This window comes from Xenia sp. Carnegie-2017, unplaced genomic scaffold (assembly GCF_021976095.1).
Source record: "Xenia sp. Carnegie-2017 unplaced genomic scaffold, XeniaSp_v1 HiC_scaffold_22, whole genome shotgun sequence".
Taxonomy (NCBI): Eukaryota; Metazoa; Cnidaria; class Anthozoa; order Malacalcyonacea; family Xeniidae; genus Xenia; species Xenia sp. Carnegie-2017.
The window spans coordinates 13,716,642-13,738,908 of record NW_025813485.1 but is presented as its reverse complement, the minus strand read 5'-3'; the positions used below and the strand labels follow the sequence as shown (position 1 = coordinate 13,738,908).

At 36.2% G+C, this 22,267-nt stretch overlaps 2 protein-coding genes across 2 annotated transcripts in view; one reads left to right on the top strand and one right to left on the bottom strand.

Annotated features, from left to right (window-relative positions):
- The window catches only part of LOC124445612 (E3 ubiquitin-protein ligase HERC2-like), a 37,614-nt gene extending 18,539 nt beyond the window's left edge, over positions 1-19,075 (top strand). The window contains 25 exon segments of the mRNA XM_046996350.1: positions 293-574; positions 1,154-1,411; positions 4,167-4,278; positions 4,575-4,797; positions 4,930-5,254; positions 5,475-5,672; positions 6,481-6,747; positions 6,883-7,199; positions 7,913-8,090; positions 8,587-8,840; positions 9,339-9,483; positions 10,106-10,424; positions 10,427-10,803; positions 10,967-11,441; positions 11,953-12,197; positions 12,393-12,518; positions 12,635-12,906; positions 13,971-14,169; positions 14,288-14,502; positions 14,766-15,197; positions 15,347-15,502; positions 15,504-15,579; positions 15,739-16,032; positions 16,587-17,624; positions 18,683-19,075. Coding sequence (XP_046852306.1) covers positions 293-574; positions 1,154-1,411; positions 4,167-4,278; positions 4,575-4,797; positions 4,930-5,254; positions 5,475-5,672; positions 6,481-6,747; positions 6,883-7,199; positions 7,913-8,090; positions 8,587-8,840; positions 9,339-9,483; positions 10,106-10,424; positions 10,427-10,803; positions 10,967-11,441; positions 11,953-12,197; positions 12,393-12,518; positions 12,635-12,906; positions 13,971-14,169; positions 14,288-14,502; positions 14,766-15,197; positions 15,347-15,502; positions 15,504-15,579; positions 15,739-16,032; positions 16,587-17,624; positions 18,683-18,883 — 6,984 coding nt within the window. The 3' untranslated portion in view covers positions 18,884-19,075.
- Positions 1,651-3,635, bottom strand: LOC124445613 (glyoxalase 3-like). The gene is made up of 3 exons (XM_046996352.1): positions 3,356-3,635; positions 2,286-2,538; positions 1,651-2,047 (listed from the first exon to the last, which is right to left on the bottom strand). Exons 1-3 carry the CDS (start codon positions 3,509-3,511, stop codon positions 1,764-1,766), a joined length of 693 nt encoding a protein of 230 aa, XP_046852308.1. The 5' UTR covers positions 3,512-3,635; the 3' UTR covers positions 1,651-1,763.
- Positions 19,076-22,267: the final 3,192 nt, after the last annotated feature.

Here is a 22,267-nt window from a genome sequence, read left to right as displayed (position 1 = left end):
AGAAAATTATCAATTTCGTTTTTCATTAGAATTTTGCTATAGAAAATATTTCACTGACTTTTTGAGAAATTCCTAAACTCTTAACTGAACTCATAAGTTAAATTCACGTTTTTAGTACGTTCATAAATGAATTATATATTTATACAAATCCGATTCCAAATACATCCAATCAAATCGCGGGTTGACGAAGCATATTTTTCAAACAGCAAATTGTAAAGTCTTGTGAACTGTCTGTGCATCGAACAAATTATGCCTTTTTTGTGGTCAATGATTAATTTTGTTTCATTCTTAGGCTGCTGCTCTCTCAACCTGTCAATATTTAGCTGCTGAAGCCTATAGTCCTGTATCACGTGACATTGACATGATCAGTTTTAAAGGTAAAGGTGCAACTCCTCGTAGCAGTAATTCGCCATTAAAGAGAAAGAAATCGCTTACGAAAGTTACCAACCCACTCTTGACTAAGTGTGTTGAGATGGGTTTTCCCCAAAGTCACGTGGAATACGCTTTGAAGGAACTAAAAGTGGAAAATCCGCGACCTGAGATAGTTGTTGCGTGGTTACTCGATCATCCTGAGGTATTGACTTTATATTCATCAACATTTTTCTCCATCAAGATTGACTGCGTTTAAGATGTAGCCAAAACTTTTAGAAATGAGCCCATTCCTTCACTAATCAAAAGCAAGTGAAATGCTCACTATATCTGTGACATAATATGCACTGACTGCTTACAAATCACGTTACTTGTCATCATGTTTTCTTGAACTAGCTATCATCTTGTAGAACTCTCTGGATTTTGTTTTGAATGTATTTCGGTTTGCGAGTATAAAGCAGCTTTTAGACAACATTAAGTAGTTACGTATGTTGTTGTGATTGAGAAAAATCGATACATGTTGCTTTCATATTTTTGCTACAGTAAAATACATGAAAAGCCTACTTAGCCGAGCGTAAGCTATGTTGTAGTTGCTTCAACTTTCCAAATTAAACATGGTAAAAACTTTCGAGTGTAAAGTATCACAACAGGCTCTTTTCAACAAACGTCCTCCACCCATCTTCATACTTTAAGGATATTCAGGGCTCAAGCCACATACATACTAGGCGTGGATAGACAAACTGTGTCGAGTTATGTATCAAAGGCTATACATATTTTCATTTAGATACCGGAAATGAATGGAACTGAACATGTTTCTTCTGAGAATGAATGGGATTGTAACTCAAGCAGCAGTCAAAGTGACGACGACTCATCTTCTGAACAAATAAATGGTGCACCTGTTGTCTATAAAAACAGAACATTCTTTCATGACAACGAGGAGTATGCTAAATACGTTCGAGACAAGATACAAGTCGGTATGACGGTGAAGTGTTGTAGAACATACGAAGAAGTTCATGAAGGTGATATTGGCAAGGTTGTGAAGGTACGTAAAACAAATGTATAGCTTTATGAATAATTGGACCATGTTATCTCGTTCTATTACTACACTATCTTCACACCTTCAATCCAGAATGAAGAGCACTAAATTAGTAGTTTCGATATCTTGAATGCCGGTTGTGCCATCCTTTCAAATGGTTAGTTTTGTCACTTTTACCTTTCTGCAATTGTGTTGATAGATCTTTAGCGTGCGCTTAACTCAGATAAATGACAATCAAACAATAGTACTTTGTATTTTAAGGTTTAATCTTATAGCATTATCACACTATCAGTACAGGCGGTGGAATCTCATTTCAGTGCAATCGAGAATGGCGTATTAGCATGGGGCTGTTGATCTCTTATGACATGAATTTTAGTTCTTTCATTTTCTTCACTACGCTTATTGCAAGTGGTGTTGCTGAGGCTGGGTTCTGACCACTGATGACACGATCTGTCACGTGAACTTTTTCCTGAAATGGTGGAGCACCTTCAAAAATAGCTCCCTTTTCTCTTAATGCAGTCTCGAGCATGAATGGCATAGCGTCACTAAGTTGCACAAGATCTTCTTCTTCGTTTGTGAAACTGGTGATTTTCTTTCCTTTTATCAGCCATTCGCCATTGGATAGCTTCACATTAAGAAAGCCTAAAAACATCGTTTGTGCAGGTTTAATCACGTTAGTGGAGAAACATCGATGGAAATGGAACATTGGTTGAAAGAAGAGTTTAAGGACTGTGTACAAATAGATCTTTGGGAATATTTTAGACAATGACTACAGGATTATTTCAACTAAACTTTCCTCCATGAAAACAAAGTTTAATTTTCACAGCCTTTTCCACAAGGCTGGCATTGATATTATAATTCCTTTAGTTTACATACATACCTACAACACCATGGCATACACCTGCCACAATGCCTCCATTTTCATATAGTTTTGCAGCTGTCTTGTTTGATGCATCACAGTTTGGTAAGTCAAACATTGGTCCATGGCCTCCAGCAAAGAAAATCACATTGAATTTGCTTACATCAATATCTGCTATAGCCTGTGTCATCTCAAATTGACTCATCCATTCTTTGTCTGCATACAGTTGAGCACAAATCGGATCATCTTTGAATGCTTCAACACTTCCTGAATCCTGTAATTACATTTTGCAGTCATGATGAAAGTGACTCTTGGCTATTTCAGCTTGGTAGAAGCTTCATCATGCAAATATACCAATAGAATGACCGCCAAAAACACTCTCCATAAAATTGCTGCACAACAGTAAAATATGTTTACTCTGATTATTAAAAACTATAGCTGATTTATCCAATCAAAAGATTTAGCATCAATGCTAAAGCTCATACCAAACGTATGTTGTCGCTATTTACGCAACAAAATTTAAATTTAACTGGTGTAGCAACCCAATTATGCTTTTGTCTTCGTTCGAGCTATGAACGTTTAATAAATATACGTTGGCCAATATGTTCAATAAGTTCGACCAATGCTAAGTAATTTCTGATAATCATGTGCAATCAAGCACATGATTATTATCAGGATATGGATAACTTCGGAACTTCGGCGATGTTTACATTATACCCAATTCACTGCTCACGACATTTTTATAATAAAGACCAGTTAACTTTGACTGATCTAAGAGAGGTTGAAAAATCTTTATGTCGTTGCTATTAATCTTCGAAGAGCATTGGAAGGATTTATTGTTGAGAGGTCAAATTATAAAATTGACCTCGGTAAAGTATATTTGCAAACCGTCAGACCAAAGATTTCTCAACAAATATCCCAATCTATCCAAATATTTTTCTTGCCAAAATACGGGCCTTTATAAGAAGTGATTGCAAATTATTTTATCGATTTAAAATTCTAATCTCCGTATGGCACTTATTCAGTGTGAGGTGTAATATGTACTGTCAACAAAGCTCGGAAGGTATCTGGAAGTAAAATAAGAAACTTACGACTGGTGCTTTGCCACCTTTAGGACTAACTATCGTCATCGGAATTCCAGCATCTTTAAAAACTTTGTAAGGATGAGCAACTTCAGGCAAATACCAGCCAGTTTTCTTTACGTTTGGAATTTCTTCGCAATTTGTAACGACGATTAAGATAGACATCTTTGCTATGATGTTTAATTTGGCAATAATGATTGTGACTTAATTACATAATGCATATTCAAATTAACAATGTAAGACTTATCTTTGGAGTCCAGTCTGCTTCGTGTTGTAGATTTAGGATTGATTTAGGGGCTGTTCACATAAGCCCGGTTGTAACCGGGATTCAGCGAAGCGTGAAATGATTTTGAGTCATTGAAAGGAGTTGAATTTTAAGAGAAAGAATTTTAAGCGCAAAACTTGCAACCTTTTCTTACAAGCGTCATATGTCATTTTAGTCGTAATTTTCAAATCAGGCTAAATTATTTGTTTTCATTTTGAAGGTTTAGTGAATTTGCAAAGCCAGAGCAAAGAGAAATTGCTTAAATAAGTTTTTTGTTGTGAAGTATTTAATCTCTCCATTTGCCAAAATTATTTAACGCTTTGCTGAAACCCGGCTACCGGGCTCATGTGAACAGCCTCTAAATTATTTTTCGGTTATATTTGATTAACAAACTAACCTTGGTTGGTACTCTTCAGAAATGAGGTGGTTGGATGTGATTGAACGTTGATATGATTCACCAAGCATAAATCTTATATTGTGCCCAGGATGAAAATTTTTTCCCGTATTTCACATGACTGTCGATGTTTTGCTTTTATATCTTTTATGCTATTACAGCTTGATCGTGATGGTTTGGACGATCTCAATGTGCAGGTTAACTGGCAAAGAAAAGGTGGAACATATTGGGTTCGATATGTTCATGTAGACTTGCTTGGTTTCGATACTGCTGGTAAGAAAACTTGGGAAACCACCGTTTATTGCAAAGTTGGAAAATATGTTTTGCACATTTGCAAAGATCAAAAACCACTGGATCATTACTCTTGATTAATAGAAGATTTTAAAATGCCTTTTCAATCAATAATGATGATTTTCCTTGTTTCAGGAGAATAATTTTTTTATTGCGTATCGAAATCATTTATGCCTAGCATCAACAAGACAGTGGCTAAGTCAAATCTTATAAAATAATATCAACCTACTAACAGGAAAATTGTGGTGAATCTGATGTCTGTCATGTTTTTATTTTAGGTAAAACTGCACGACCATTCAAAATTGGAGATCGTGTGCGAGTAAGGGCGTCTGTATCAACTCCAAAGTACAAGTGGGGTACAGTGAATCATTCCAGTATTGGTACTGTGGTCTCCGTTAGCAGTAATGGTAAAGATATCAAAGTTGATTTTGAGCAACAAGCAAACTGGACGGGTCTCGAAAGTGAAATGGAACTCGTTCCCGTCATGCATCATGGGATTACGTAAGTCAAGTTTTTGTATCACATATACGTTCATTTTTCTGTATTTAATCGTTTAGTTTGGCTTTTTTCAGCTCTGTATAAAGAATATGGTAAAAAAAGAGTTCAGTTAATGCGATTTCTTTTTATGCACAGGTGCTACTCTTGCCATATGCAGCCTCTGGAAGGTCCTCGTTATAAATGCAAAATATGCTCTAACTATAATCTTTGTCAAAATTGCTTCGAAACACGATCACACAAGCACTCTTTTCTTTGTATTCCTGAAGAAGGGAGCCCACCATTTCATGCTGGTAGGTCAGGAAAAGTACGAAAACGAGAAAAGCAAATCAAACGTACGGAGTTTATCAAAGATTGGACTCGATGCGTAAAACATATCACGGTATCGTCTCGCGAAGGGCTCAAGTTACGATTATTTGATGGAACTGACTCCTACTGGCAGAGCTCAGGACCACAAGGAAAGGTATGTGTTATATTTACAACTATAATGTTAAAATTATGGAAAGATTTTGTTCAACAATATTGATAACTTATGCATGAAGTAGAAACCTTGGTTTGAGCTAAATTAATCCATGAGAAAATACAGTATGTTACACAAAAAACGCTATTTTCCCTCAGGAGCCAACTCCTGTGAGTCATTCCAATGCCTCTTGTTATTTAGTTTTTAATCGTCGTTTTATTAGCATTGGATCAATCTTGAGATGCATCCTGATATTCTCATTTGTAAATTGTTGATGACCGTTGATCCATCTGATAGCAGTTACACGCCATCTGTTGTCTTGACGTCAGTTGGTGATAGTGTTCAATCATTGGTTGAGGTTAAAACGACGTACGTCAAAGAACATGAACATACTGTGAAATTATTGGAAAACCTTCAGGAGGTGTGTGCTGCTTGAGACTTAGGCTTTTTTTTAGGCTAAAGCTTTTTTTACTATTTTAACCATGCCAAATTTATCTTCGTTTTTTATTTGCCAAACAAATCCCGTTCTTCTTTTTGAGTAGTTTCTCAATGCAAAACATGAATATATTTCATAAATCAAAACCAGAGTAAGAATCCATAATGCTTTCTGCCCCGAGAATTATAAACTGCTAAAAATTACGCTCTAATTAACATTTTAATCAAACGGAGCATTGGTTGAATAGCGTTATCCATTGGATAGCAAATTTTTTAAATGAATAAAAAAGTTGGTTATATTTTTTTACGATAATTAGATATTGTTAGCTTAGAACAATGCAATATTTTATTTCATTGATTGTCCAGTTCAAATCGTGGATTTTTCCCTTGTATAAGATTTTTGAAAACTAAAATAGCTATCCTGTGGATAGCGCTATTTCGCCTTTGTGCAATCGTCCCCTGGCTAAAATACAACCTTGCTTGTTGACATCATCAACTTCAAAACAATTGGGTCAACAATTTTGTTTATCTATCTAAATTCAAGGTATTATTTTCGTGTGTTTTTTTTATTATTTTCGTGTTTTTAAATACCTTCTTGAGGCCGAATTTTCTTATGAGTAGGAATTTAAGTTTTTTTTGTTTTTCATAGCTACGTTCTTTGTTTTTATTTATCTTTATGTAACGACAAAATGCTAAACACGTACAAACATCGTCTGCTGCAGTTTGAAGACAAAACCTCTCTTTAATTCAACTGAATATGTCCTATAAAGTAAAAATTTTTTTATCTTTTATAGGAATATCGTTTTGTACGAATATCCATCATTCAATGTCGTAGTAGTGGAATCGATACGAAAGTTCATGGATTAACAATAGTTGGTAAACGTAAGTCGGACGAAGATCAGATTGTCTGTGGTTTTTCATTCCTTGCTTTCGATGAACATGAAAAGAAAGTAATATCGCAAAGTAAACGTTCTCAAAAGGAATCAGAGGATGGGAAAGTGAAGGTTTATGTTTGGGGATTAAATGATAAAGATCAACTTGGTGGACAAAAAGGATCAAAGGTGTGTGTCATATTAGTTCGTATCTTATTTATACTTTTAGAGCTTTTTAGATATGAACTCAGCATTGAGCAGTTTCTAACGGTCAAATCCTTAAACAAGGCAACGTAAATATTTTGTATAAATATATTTTATTAGATCAAGACTCCAATTTTGTCGGAGGTGTTGACTGATTTAAATGTGGTTCAGCTGTGTGGTGGCTCCAAAACTTTATTTGGAGTTACAAGATCCGGTGAAATTTATGCTTGTGGTGAATCAACAAATGGTCGTCTTGGTGTTGGTAACGTAACTGGTAATGTCCCCCTATTGCAATTGATAGACGGCTTTTCTGGTGTTCATGTGAAGAAATTGGAAGTGCATTCAGGTGGCAGGCACTGCTTAGCTGTCACTGCTTTAGGCGCTCTCTATTCATGGGGGGAAGGTGAAGATGGTAAACTTGGACATGGCAACAGGCAGTGAGTGTTTATTTTTAAAGCTTCTATGTTGCATGCATTCATTGTATTAAGAAAGGTCTGTGTATTTATACATAACTATCCATTCATTGCATTAAGAAAAGTCTGCGTACTTATTTATAACTAGCCATTCATTGTATTAAGAAAGGTCTGTGTATTTATACATAACTATCCATTCATTGCATTAAGAAAAGTCTGCATACTTATTTATAACTAGCCATTCATTGTATTAAGAAAGGTCTGTGTATTTATACATAACTAGCCATTCATTGCATTTAGAAAAGTCTGCGTACTTATACATAACTATCCATTGATTGCATTAAGAAAAGTCTGCGTACTTATACATAACTATCCATTGATTGCATTAAGAAAAGTCTGCGTACTTATACATAACTATCCATTGATTGCATTAAGAAAAGTCTGCTTACTTATACATAACTATCCATTGATTGCATTAAGAAAAGTCTGCGTACTTATACATAACTACATTTCAATCCTTGAAATGTATCAAATTTTCACTCGACAGTTCATCCATCAAAAGATCCCCTTGTTTGACGTCATTAAATAATATATTTAATCGTGCAATATGCCGCGAAAAATTTTTTGTGTGTGTGTGTGTGTGTGTGGGGGTTATTAAAAGAATAGTTATGAAGCACATGATTGTCATTACTGTACAGCCACTGACTTAGTGATTGTCTGCTTCTTTGTTTTCTTAGAAACTGTGATAAGCCTAAGCTTGTTGAAACTTTAAAGTCCATATTTGTTGTGGACGTCTCTGCTGGCAGTTCTCATAGCGCAGCAATCACTAGTGATGGTGATTTATACACTTGGGGACTTGGGGAATACGGTCGATTGGGTCATGGTGATGTTAATACTGTGACTAAACCAAAACACGTGAGTGTTGTTTCTAAGAAGTGGAACTAAAAATAACAATGATATTTAATTGACTTAAATTGTGACATTTTGCTCTTGAAAATTGCTCCATTTTGAGTAAATTCGTGTGTACTAACTTGACATAATGACACTAGTAATATAAAGTTCATTGCACTGTGATGTTTTACTTTTCTCTCGTGTGACCGCTTTTCTTAAATTTCACTTAAAACAGGTAACTCTAAAGTTCATTAATGCTTAAAAACCGTTCGTTTTTACATTTTGTATTGAATTTTTTCAATGATTTTTCTTCTGAACGGGGGAGTAATTTTCCGTGTCAATTCATGCAAAATTTTCTTTGTTGAATATTTTTGACGTTTTTTAATGTTTTGTGTAAAAAACATGTTATGTGAGAAAATATTTGATGCAGTTTCTACCTTCACTTTTAGTTTTATTTCATTTAAAAAGTGGTGAAGAGTTTTAAGTTGTGCATTTAATGATTTTTCTTATATGTATTCAGGTTCGAGCATTTCAAGGTCACCGTGTCGTCAGTGTTGCTTGTGGTAGTCGTGACGCTCAGACCCTTGCTTTGACGGAAGATGGAAATGTTTGGTCTTGGGGTGATGGAGATTTTGGTAAATTAGGACGAGGTGGAAGTGACGGATGTTTCGTTCCACAAATTGTAGAAAGGTTGAAAGGTGAAGGTGTTATTAAAGTCGAGTGTGGTGCCCAGTTCTCTCTTGCATTGACAAGATCTGGTCTTGTTTATACATGGTATGTTAGTTCATCGTAACTCTTTAATCAACACTAAACTTTTTTACATGTTTGTAAATGTAGATCGTCCAGGTTGGTATAGTCCTGAGAAGTTCTGTTTTTGTTGTTCTTGACTGACGTTTCGACAACCTTAGCGGTAGTCATCTTCAGAGTCAACTTTTTGATAAATAATATATACTGGTGTGGTAGAGGTAAGGGTGGGGGGGGGGCGCCTTGATATTTATCGCTTTTAATTTGCACGGGTAAAGGTACTAGTAGAGATTTTGTGGTCTTGATTTTCCTTTTTTAGGGGTAGGGCCGACCATCGGAGATTTTTCGTAGTCACGACTTTCTTTTGTAGGGGTAAACGGGAACTATTAGAGAATTTTCGTGGTCACGACTTTTCTTTTGTTCGAGTGAATGGGGACTACTGGATATTTTTCATGGTTATGGCTTTCCTTTTATAAGGGTAATGGGGACTACAAGAGATGTTTCGTGGACATGACTTTTCTTTTGTAGGGGTAAAGGGGACTACTACAGACTTGGTCATGGTAATGACTCTCATGTTCGTCGTCCTCAAGTTATTGAAGTTTTTAGAAGCATGAAAATTGTTGATGTTGCTGTTGGTGCTTTGCATTGTCTTGCAGTCACAGAACAAGGACAGGTAAGCATAAACTATAATATGATGTTTCCACTTGTCTTATCCTTGTTTTACTTACCTATGACCTCACATATGGCGTCAAAATTCACTGTCTCCATGTGGTTCTTTCAATGACCACTTAATGACCTAGAACCCAATCTACTTAATATCTGACTCCGCCGATATTGTATAGTAAATGAGAGAGGCAAGCCGCCATCTTGAAAAGTGGCAAAACTGATGATATTTACGACAAATATCTGTTTTTGCTGAGTTGATATAGAGTCGCAAAGTTTATAGTCTAGGCTTAATTATTGAAATGTTTTATAAGATGGGTTTTTTAAACTTTGTTTTAACTTTTCATTTTGAGTTTTGCTTTTTGCCACCTTTCAAGATGGCGTCCTTGCCTCACCTTGTCACGGTAGTTAGACATCTAGAGGATTGGGTTCGAAATCATTGGTTTCTTTGGCGCTAATTTTCATGAACTTCATAAACCGTGCTTATTTAAAGTATGCTATGTACATGTAGAGCTCATCTTTATGAATCTAAGTTTAGAAGTTGTTGAATTGTACCATTTTGCCTACACGTCACATCGATGACAGTATATTGTTTTGTAATGATGATGATTTTTCACTGTTACATTTCAAAGGTTTATGCATGGGGTGACAATGATCATGGACAACAGGGTAATGGTACGACGTCTGTGAATCGTCGTCCTCATATTGTGATTGGTTTAGAAGGAGTGAAAATCACGCGAGTTGCTTGCGGTTCATCGCACAGCATTGCATGGGCTGATACAAACAATCAAGCAACAACCAATCATGAGCCAGTTCCGTATCCAGTTGGAGAAGATAAACTGGGTGAGCATTTTGTATCAAAAAAACACGTTGATGACGCGAAAACAACTGGACTGAAATCACGCAAACAACGACCTTCTCTCTCGAAAATCGTTCTCGCATTGAAAAGAAACGCGAGAGACAACATGCGTTTGGACACATCTTATCTGCTCTTCAGATCCATTTTGCAAGAGAAGCTGTTGTAAGTTCTTTGTCTTGCAAGGCCGAGGGAAAGGCTGATAATTCTGATTCGCAAGTCTTTGATGCTCGTGCCAGCTCTTCTACTAAATCAATTGATCTGTCCGCCATACCTCAATCAACGTTTAGTGAGGTTGTGGTGTGTACTGTCCCATCTGATATTAGCTTGAACGAGCTATCCAAACAGTTAGGGACGAAAGATGTCCCGCTATTGGTAGATGTTTTGAAATTAGCCGTTGCCAACAGAACCAGCGAAGAGGGTAAACAGTCAGTGTCAAATGTCTTGAAAGAACTTGCTGACGATACACCCGAAGTAAGTTTTTTTAATGTTTTTTTTTTCAATAGGAAGTCGAACAATGTTACCATGATTCAGGCGCTTATCTGTTTTAACAAACAAATTGACCTAATTTTTACTGTTGCCTGTAAAATGATGTTATTTACTGCAATTTAATGCGTTTTCTTTATATATGAATAAGGTGGCAGAAATGCTGGTTGAGTTGTGTAAGACAGAATTGGACAATGTCGTTGCTGGTGAAGAGAATGTTCCTTCAGCTCATCAACCTACAATCATTGAGAGTTCTCATCCATACACTGCTGCTGACAGCGGAATATGTAATTACGTCAAGATACCTGGTGCCTCATGTCTTCGGGTCGAGTTCGACCGACAGTGTTCGACTGAGCGATGGAAAGATATTCTTACCTTGCATGACTGTAACGGTCGAGAAGTTGCCAATCTTAGTGGAAGAGAAAAAACTGAATGGTCCAATGCATTCAATATCAATGGCAATGAAATGCGGTATAAATTTACCGTAATGAGCACGGGACCTATGAAAAGCTGGGGATGGAAAATGACTGTCTATCCTACAGCGTCCTCAATTATCCCTTATGATGTTCTTCCTGATCGCACCGTCTTAACTCGACCATCCATTGATCTTGCTGTATGTTTGTTGGGTAAGTAAGACAAGCTTGATAAGGATTATTTTTCATTGCAGATGTGCGTATGGTTTGTCGCGTAAGTCATCGCGTATAAATGTGCAACGAAATGAAAGAACTTTGTCCTGGAGAATGAGATTAATGTTATTTAGTCGTAGCTTCTTCATAAAGCACATGATCAAGGGGAGGGGGTGAGGGATCTAAAATAGAATGTCTATAGCATTTCATTTTGATTAACGTTGAATTTTTTCTCTGCTTACTCGCCAGTGCATACAACTGCTTTTTGATACATCATTTATTTTAATTTCACCAATTTTTTGTCGAACACGTCAAGAGCAACAAAAAAGTATACTTTAAGATAGTCACTTTTGATTCCAGGCAAGGCTTCAAATTGAAAGAAAAAGCTCTCGAGTAAGTTTTTATGATACAAATTGACGGAAAAAATGAATTCCCTTGAGTTTTTTGCTTTTTATTCATGGATATTTTTAATGCACGGGGAATTCATTAACTCAGTCTTTACTATTTGCAGATTTTGAGCTCGAGTCTCTCGTGAAGTGCGAATTGGTAGTGAATCTGGCTTCTTCACTGGCTGCTTGTGTACAACTGGAGAGCTTATGTTCTGAACATCGAACATGGGCATTGCTTCGTTTACGTCAACTACTCTTATCTGAACATGGTCCACGTTTTCACATCGCTGAACTTCTTGGATCACGTCTGCAGTCATCAAAAGAATGGTGCAAAATAAAACCACGCTTGGATCCTGCATTGAATGTGGTTAGTTTATGTTTCGACATACGTAGTTGTTGGGATATTAGTCTTATATCTGATTATTTTTAACCCATTGGATCCGGTTAAAGTAGCGTAATGTTTTTCAGATGATTTCGTCCTCTTCTCTGGGTCCATTGATTATCTTATATCTGATTATTTTTAACCAATAGGATCGTGTTAAAATAGCGTAATGTATTTCAGATAATTACATCTTCTTCCCTGGGTTCATTGATTAAAGGACTTCCAAACATGTTACAACGTCAGTATGAACATGACGAAGCCCTGGTACGAAATGGTAAACATCTATTTTTCAGTCCGTTCTTTCAGGTATGACTGGTGACTCCATTTTTTAGTTAGCTGTGTTTGTGTTTTCTAACGTCTCGGAATAATGAACATGCGATGCTCATCTTAGATATGATTTTAATGTTTTTTTCATCTTTTAGGTTTTAATTGCGCTTGCCTGCGATTTAGGCATTGATAAACTTTCTCCGCGCATCGACAGTCAACACGATTGGGCGTGGTTAACTCGATACTGTACGACACGCAGAACATCCTTGGCTCTGGATGCACGCACTGAGCTACCTCAGGAGATGTTGGACGCAACTATTGTAAAGATTCAGGAGGTAGGAGGTGGTGAGAACGTAGATCGTGGATTTACAGATCATGGATTATTCAAACTTGAGCAAGATGAACAATTGATCAATTGGTTTAGCCGGTAAGTTTTTGAATTTTTTTTATTTGACTTTATTTAAATACGGATTAAAAAAACCTTCAATACACTAGATTACACTAAAATAAGAGGTCATAAAAATATGTAGATAAAAATGAAAATAAAGTAAAATTACTAGAGAAAGAAAAGTAGTGCACTACCTGTTGCCTTGTGGGAGTCGGTTTGTTTGGAATATAGAAACTCCAACTTATTTTTAAACGCCGTTAGATTAGACGTTAACCTATGTGGCTCTGGTAAGTTGTTCCATCGAGAAACTCCACCATATGAGAAAGAACGTTTGAAATAATCTGTTTTAGGTTTAGGAATGAATAACTTGCCATGAAGGGAGTACTGACATCTACTATCACTAACATTTTCTGTAAATATTGAGGGGTTTGAACGGAAAGTGTGTTAAACATAAAATAGCCTTTTGCGTTTGACGAATGATAAATGGGTTTTCCCCTTCAAATTTTCATAAAGGTGGTGAAATATAACGTCATATATTGAACACGTTACGACGCAGGCTGCCAGATTTTGGAGTTTTTGTATTCAGTGTGGCCATACTTGGTCATTTCAATTACTTTCAGTAATTTTTGGCTATTTTTTGGTCTATGATATTGACCAAAAACAGAACGGTTCTAATAATAGAACCTTGGGGAACTCACGTTTTCGTGGGAAAATTAGTTAAAATTAACATGACACCTTTGTTGACAATCATTCAAATATGATCGGAACCAAGGTCGAAAGCAAATCATCCACACCGTATACTTCCAGCTTTCATAAAAAGATTTTATGGTCATTAGTGTCATAGGTCTTTCTTTAATCAATGAAAGACGCCTATCAATATTAACACACCAATTGTTGGTTCTTTTAAGTTCACGCAGTAAGGCTTAACCCTACATTCATTCGTGTATTACTCTGAGGCTGTATGATCTTAAAAAAGAAAATCCTTAGTGCCAAACTGTTTTTTGATTTTTTCTAGCTATGAATAGACTAGATTTGACACTTTATTTGTATTTATCAACCACTTTTACAATGATAACTAAACGAGTATTTAATAATCAATTAAGACGCCCTTATGATTGGACAATGGCCTGGACTGGGACAAATATGATTTACGGCTGGGGTCACAATCATCGCGGCCAACTGGGAGGTGTGGAAGGTCCGAAAGTGAAAATACCGCAGCAATGTGACTCTCTTTCTTCGTTGAAACCTGTTCAAATCTGTGGTGGCGAGCAATCTCTTTTTGTTGTTACAGCTGAAGGCAAAGTATGTTTTTGGACAGAATCACACAACTTGTACATCTTGCAGTTTTCTCATAAATAGCACAAAAATAATCATAATTTCACGTGAATTTGATATTTGATTGAAAATTAACTGTATTCAGGTACATGCGACTGGATATGGTCACGGGGGCCGATTAGGACTTGGCGGCTCAGAAACGTGCATGAGTCCGCGATTAATTGAGACCTTACAGCACTACGTCATAAAAAAAGTTGCAGTTCATTGTGGTGGAAAGCATTCGTTAGCACTGACATCAGACGGAGATGTTTTCTCGTGGGGAGAATGCGATGATGGTAGACTAGGACATGGAAATAGGCTGTAAGTATAGGTGACAGCTGAAATAATTCGAGAGAGATGAGGTTAGGCTGAGACATATGAATGTACTATGTTTAGAAGAGAGCAAGGATATAGTTTCTTTTGTTTTAATCTTAATATTCAAAATAAAATATTTTCGAGCATTTCAACATGACAAAAACTCCGTGAAGCATAAGATGTTGTGGTTATTTTTTCAATGTTGATCAATTACACTCTTGCTGATGATTTATTAAAGTTTCTAATGTTGGTATTTGAATTTCCTTTAGCTCTTGTGATCGTCCTCGTATTATTGATGCATTATGCGGTAAATCTGTGATAGACATCAAGTGTGGTGGCTCTCATAGCGCCGCTATCACTTCCTCTGGTGAACTCTATACCTGGGGCAAAGGTCGCTACGGTCGTTTAGGACATGGAGACAGTGAAGATCAACTTATTCCCAGAAAAGTAGAAGCGTTCAATGGTTATCGTGTTGTTGATGTTGCTTGTGGAAGCGGAGACGCACAAACGCTTGCCTTAACTGATGACGATTGTGTGTGGTCATGGGGTGATGGTGATTATGGGAAACTGGGTCGAGGTGGAAGTGATGGCTGTAAGGTGCCTGTTAAAATTGACACTCTGACCTCGGCTGGAATAGTCGTTGTCGAATGTGGATCACAATTTTCTGTTGCTTTGTCCAAATATGGCGAACTTTATACATGGTAAGTTTATTTTCTTTCGATATACACACTATTACATCGTGATCGTAAGCTTAAAAACTCTTTAATTCATTTCACCATATATTTATATTATACTTATGTTAGACTGTGAATAAATCCATATTGATAACTGATCAATTGTGTATTATTAGGGGCAAAGGAGACTATTATCGCCTTGGTCATGGTACCGACGAACATGTTCGTATACCAAAGAAAGTATCCGCTTTGCAAGATAAAAATATTATCTGTGTCGTCACTGGATCTTTACATTGTGTTGCTTGCACGGATACTGGAGAGGTTTATACATGGGGATAATGATGAAGGTCAATTGGGTGATGCCAGTACAAACGCTGTACAAAGACCGCGTTTAGTCAACGCTTTACAGGTGATTAACAAAAACACATCCATTCAAAGTTCAATTTGGTTTCATACATAACAACATATAGAATTGCGAGATGTAGTGCACGACAAATTATCCTCAAAATGCTTCCTTACCAAATCATATATTTTTTGTAACAGGGAATTTCTTTCTATTATTTTTCAGGGAAAACAAATTAATCGTTTAGCTTGTGGCTCTGCGCACACACTGGCATGGTCGACTTCCAAATCTATAAGTTCTGGTAAACTTCCCGATGTCATACCTATTGAGTACAGTCATTTACGCAATATCGCTACTGTGGTGCTACGAAATCGTTTAATTATGTTGCATCATTTCTCAGAGATGTTTTGCAGCACTTTTCCCATGTTTGACCTTACTCAAGTACAATCTTCAGATCAACCTCATGCTTTACAAATCAATACTGATACTTTAAGAGCTGTATTGGTTTCATCGGTTAAGGTATGACGTCATTCATAACCCTAAGTATCCTAACCATAGACATGCTCTTCAATTTGCTCGTTAGTCAAGGCTGTTCTGTAGGGTTACTTGATAAAATGTGGTTCTACCTTCAGTAGGGCTACTTGATAAAATGTGGTTCTACCTTCAGTAGAGTTACTTGATAAAATGTGGCTCTACCTTCAGTAAGGCTACTCGATAAAATGTGGCTCTACCTTCAGTAAAGCTACTTGATAAAATGTGGTCTTACCTTCAGTAGGGCTGCTTGATAAAATTTTAAAGGGTAATAAATAGGAAAAAGTAGATAAGTGAATAATTTTTAAATAAGTGTGATGCGCCGCAGCAATCTTATTTATCATATGGTGAATCATGTCATTTTATACATTTTAAGTCTTGTCGAAAGTCAACCAAAGTTAACTGTTTCATTTTGATAAATTTGATGAATATTTCTATATCCCTATGATGGTTATAAATGAGATCTTTGACCTCACTTATTGCTTTACGTTTCTGTAGTTATCATGCATAATAGGATTTATTTCTGTTAAATATTTTGTTAGGATTCTACATTTCGTAAAATCATTCAAGAAACCATGGTGCGTGATCGTCAACATGGTCCCGTTATCCAGCTAAACCGCATGCAAGTGAGAAAAAGTCGTCAAAAAGGCGGTCTTGCTGGGCCAGATGGAACAAAGTCTGTATTTGGTCAGGTATTTTCCAACATGTCCAGTTTCTCTCGAGAAAATTACCTCCTGCCACACCGCATTTGGAAAGTTAAGTTCATCGGTGAAAGTGTTGATGATTGTGGTGGAGGTTATTCCGAGTCTATAGCTGAAATATGTGATGAACTTCAAAATGGTTCACTGCCGCTTCTTGTTGTTACACCTAATGGTCGTGAGGAGTCCGGTGCAAATAGAGATTGTTTCATCATCAATCCAGACGCTCATTCACCAATACATCTTTCCATGTTTCGTTTCTTTGGCGTTCTACTTGGTATCGCTATTCGTACGGGCAGTCCCCTGAGTCTGACTCTTGCTGAACCGTGTTGGAAGCAGTTTGCCGGTATGACTCTCACTGGAATAGATCTAGCTGAGATCGATAAAGATTACATTCCAGGTCTTCTCTGCATTCGTGATATGGACGAGAAAGGATTTGATGCGATGAATATGCCGTTTAGTACGCCAAGTGCTAGTGGACGTGAAGTGTCTCTTGATACAAAGATATCTGTTATAAACTTTGAAAATAAAGAAGAATACGTAAGACGTGCTCTAAACTATAGATTTAGCGAATTTGATCGTCAGGTAAAGGCAATACGAGAGGGAATGGCTGAAGTCATACCGGTTCCCCTATTATCACTCTTTACTGGAGTTGAAATTGAAACTATGGTTTGTGGTAGTCCAGACATACCACTGGATTTGTTGAGGTCAGTTACCACGTACAAGGGAGTCAATCCTGGGGCGCCTCTCATTAAATGGTTCTGGCAAACACTTGAAGAATTCACAAATACGGAAAGATCTCTTTTCCTACGTTTTGTTTGGGGTCGTACCCGATTGCCTCGCACTATTGCTGATTTTCGAGGACGAGATTTTGTTATTCAGGTATGTACCGTTGTCATTCAAATGTATTTCTTTGCAAGGTATGAATTCCAGTGGTGTGGAAAGCTCGATAATTTGGGGGGCAATATTCATATTTTGCCATATTAAGTTCTTTTGTAATCGATTGTTTTCTGCGGTTTATAACATGCATCTATGAATATTTTCCCCTCCTCTCCCAATTATCGATACTAGGCTACATCACTGATGAATGCAGTATGGACATTGTGTGTTTTTACCTCTTTATTACTGCAGTTTATACTTAACAGATTGTACATCAAAAAAAGAAGACCAGTAGATATTGACGTATTGTGATAATTTCAATGTCTACCACTATGCAAAGCCCACGTGTGCATAAAGTATTGTCTGCTATTGGTGGCTTGCAGCCATTTAGCTGGGAGTACGAAAACAATGAAATGCTCGCCATGTTGGATGAAATTTGCATTGTAATTAAGGCAAATCCTTTGTTAAAATCATCCAACATGGCGGCTATGACTTGCAAACCAAGAATACGTGCATTTATTAAATATCTTTGTTACAAGATTTTCTGCTCCTGTGAATTTGACGTTACTTGTACTTCGAACAGCCTGAGATGCACAGTAGGGCACCTGTGGAATTAGATAGTGATCGAGCATTGAAATCTCATCAGTGGTTGATTTTGAAGTCTTGTTTTTTGATACACCCTTGTATATCTTAGACGAATCTTATTAAGAAATTAATTTCTTCATCTCTTCCTATCTGCATTTATATATTTAAACGTTTTGAACATACATCTTTTATACACGTTTTGGTCTTTGAAAATGTTCGTAATTTGTCAATTCTTCAGTTTCGATGCTGCTATGTCGGAGGGCAAATACCAAAGAATAAGTTAATACTGCTATTGTGAGCTCCAGGTGGCGTGGGCGAACCTTATTGTTTTTTATGGCCCCTGTGGTTGATTGAAACCCAAGAATTCTATATTCTTTTGCATCTGTCCTCCAACATGGCGGCATCGAAACTCAAGAAATGCACTCAATATACGTATTGGTGCCCTAAATCCTCGCCCACAATGTTTTTTATAATAGGTTTTGGACAAGTACAATCCACCCGACACGTTCCTTCCGGAAAGTTATACCTGTTTCTTTCTTTTGAAATTGCCTCGATATTCTCATCCTCGAGTGCTGAGTGAGAAGCTGAAATATGCGATATACTTTTGTAAGTCAATTGATTCCGACGAGTATGCAAGAATCGACATGGCTGCAGGAGCTGAAATTGATAGTGACTAAACTTAATTCCACTGTGAGTGTGTAATAATTATAAATAGTGAAAAAGTAAACTAAATTTTATAACGTTTATCTAAAGGAATAATATTTTGCCAATGCGAGTTTTGATTCTTGTAATATACTGTATTATTATACGTTTTTTGGAACTGTACAGTTTGTTGTTGAAAAAAGTTGAATATTAATACACAAAAATAATTGGGACTGAATTCCTTTCATTTAGTCGTTTCTATTAAATAAACTTTGTTTGTAGCCAATGATAGCTTATAACCTTAGCGCAAATATCTTTGTAATTTTCTACAAACTTTATTGTCCACAAAGTTGAAACTCATTCCTGAAAAATGATAAAATCCATGTTTTGTAGAATTTCTCTGGCAAAAATGTACATAATTATTAATTATTGATTTTAGTGAAATTTTAAGGACTTGTATTGTTAGAGTGCGATGGCTGTCAACACATTGTATACCAGGGCTTGATAATCCTGACAAATGTGTCTTCTACGTCGCTCAACAACCAAGCCGTTCAAGTTTTGCTTACAAGCAGTAACAGCGTGTCATTTCGACACTAAAATCCCTTTGTTTGACTTTCGGCTCCAGTGAAATTGTCGTTTACAAATATTGACATAAACATTAAAAGTTGTTCTTACATCAAAGGAAAGCGAATGCAAATATTCCATGGCATTCAGTAAACGAAAGGAATGTTCATTATTGCTTTTCAAATATTCTTACAAAATACTCAAAATACAACACACGCGTTTCATCATTTATGTCTCTGTGCGTGCGAATCTCGAGGAAATGTAATGGTTTTATTTAGTGTTTCTGTGTGAATATGGATTTGATTGGGATTTTTTCATTAAAGAAATTCACTTTGAACACAATAAAATAAATAAGTTGCCTGTTGAATGACGCCTCCTCAAGATCACGAAAAGAGCATCAAGATAATTAGTGTTTGTCGACTCATATGCAAACTTGACGTGAACTTACATTAAAGTTTCAAGGACTATAGTTCATTATTTATATTGCAAAGGCTTTGTCTTAACACGACCAACTCCCTTAATTGCTAATTAAAAAGTTAAAAAGATCAACGAACACAACGAGGAGAGCCATAATACGTTGTTAAAACTTATCCTGAGCCATTGGGCTAAATTCCTTGGATTAAGTAACTCGTGTTTTGTATGCTGAGGTCTGTGAGGAAAATAAACATCGTCGAGAAGTCGGAACATAGCTACTAAAAGTATCTATAACAAACTAAAAGTATAGAAGTCGAGATGAACACAGCTACTCTTCCTTTATCGTCATCAACTCTTGTTTCAATAAAAACCACAATCTTTCATTAGCCCTGATTATCTGGACGATTTTTTTGCGAAAAATGAAATTGTTACATTACGCTAAGAGTTGCATGAGATTCTATCAAATTTTGATATTAGTTACTCTTGCAGGAAGTACAATGATTTTCTATCACTGGCAAAGCAAACATTTCGCACGCCTAATTGCATTTGTATTCTTTATATATACGTTCATTTAATTTTCTTAAAACAACTGCCTTTACTGCGCTGCGAGTGTTTCTTGTGGAAAAAAGCCTATTTGTAGCCGTTAGCTCTCCCAGAAGTGCTTGTTAGAAATGTTAAAATGACAATTTTTGACAACATTGAAAGCATTGGCCAATTATTTACCGCCATAGTTCAAACACAGCCAGCCAAGGTCTCTACAATGATACCACTCAACACTTAATAAATAAATTGTGAGTCAATCCTTTGTCAACGTCATTCTCAAAACTTTCATAAAAAATTTTTACATTGAAATGTGAGGACTGTTGTTCTACGAGGTGTCTCTCAAATACATTGATGTTTCATTCACACATATATTATTTAACTGTATTCATGTAGCAAATTTTGAATTAAGACTTTAGCATGCACTTGAACACTCAGTGTCACCTTTTATTTCCATATAAACACCCTGTATGCACGCCATATGTATTTTAGCGATATTTTAATATACGAATTGAATATGTATCGTTTTGAACACTGAAAAGAAGGCAAGGTCGGTCGAAGCGAGGTGAAGATGAAAAGAAGCAGAGAAGAACCGACGAGAAATTTCTTTAAACTATATTGAGGTCAACAAAAAAGATTCGTTGTGAAGAAGATTTGGATAAAAACAGACCACCATGGTGCATAGAAGATAATGAACGTTGAGAATCAGAGCAGTCAGGGAAGTCGAGCCTTGCGAAAGAAAAAGATGTTGATCAAGAGGGACGTATGGTCAATACAGTCAGGAAATATCCTGTTGCGTGGTTTTTCATGTAGTTGCAATACAAAGTTTGCACAGGAGCCACCTATTTACATTGCCACCTTACGTAAATAGTAGGCACGGAACAATTAGCGGGAGGTTGAACGATTTTACCAAAATGCGTGTGTATAATGCATTTAAATAGGAGATCTGTCGTCACGCCATCGTTTTCCCTGCCAAGTTTTATACTCAGCTGTGTAGAAAGTCTTTGCTTTCTGATTATTTCTTAATTAGTGGTGCTGCCTTTATCTGTCAATCATTGTGACAGGTATGAATATTGTGAAAAATGTCAAGTTCATAGTACATTAATAATAAGACAAATGTCAAGCTCATTTTCGTTCGTGATTTTATACTTTTCCTTATTTAAAATTAAGAAACACTATCTGAAGCAAGATTTACAACACATAATCGATAATTCAATAATCGTTACATAATAGGGAATTGTAACTCTGGTTAACTACAGCTAAGGTAGCATTTTATTTTTACTGAGAACATGTTCTTACCTAACACTTAATTCTTAATTTAATGAACACGATTGTCGTAGTTTTTTGTAACAGTGATGTGTTTTGACTTCCATACTTATTCTTTTTTTCACAATTATTACAAGTTAAGAAATATTTTCGTTGTTGCAAGAAACATCAAGCGACTGTTGTGCAGCTAAATAGCCATAAACAATATTTCTGAACGATAAGCAAGAACATAAGTGATTTAGCCTCATCTTTTCACTTGTGCTTAACCGCTCTGAGACTACTGCTGGTTTGGTTTGTGCTCTCTTCAATACAAATGAGGAGAACTTCATTGCATTCGATGACGTTTTTTGTAGAAGCCCAACAGTTATTAGTTATTAAGAGAAAAATTGTAAAATTCTATTTTAGTTGCTCTTATGATTCAAACATGTCCACCGCTAAAAACTTCAATAATTAGCTAGCTATAAATGAAAAATTGTGGTGTCTTTCCGAAAAATTTACTCGTTTATTTCATATTAACATTTATTTACATATTAATATTTCGTGATCGAATATTCCTGTATTTTACAAGAATTCTAATAAGTTTACATATAATAGTTTTTATTCTATAAGTTGTTCACCAATGAAGCCAGATACTT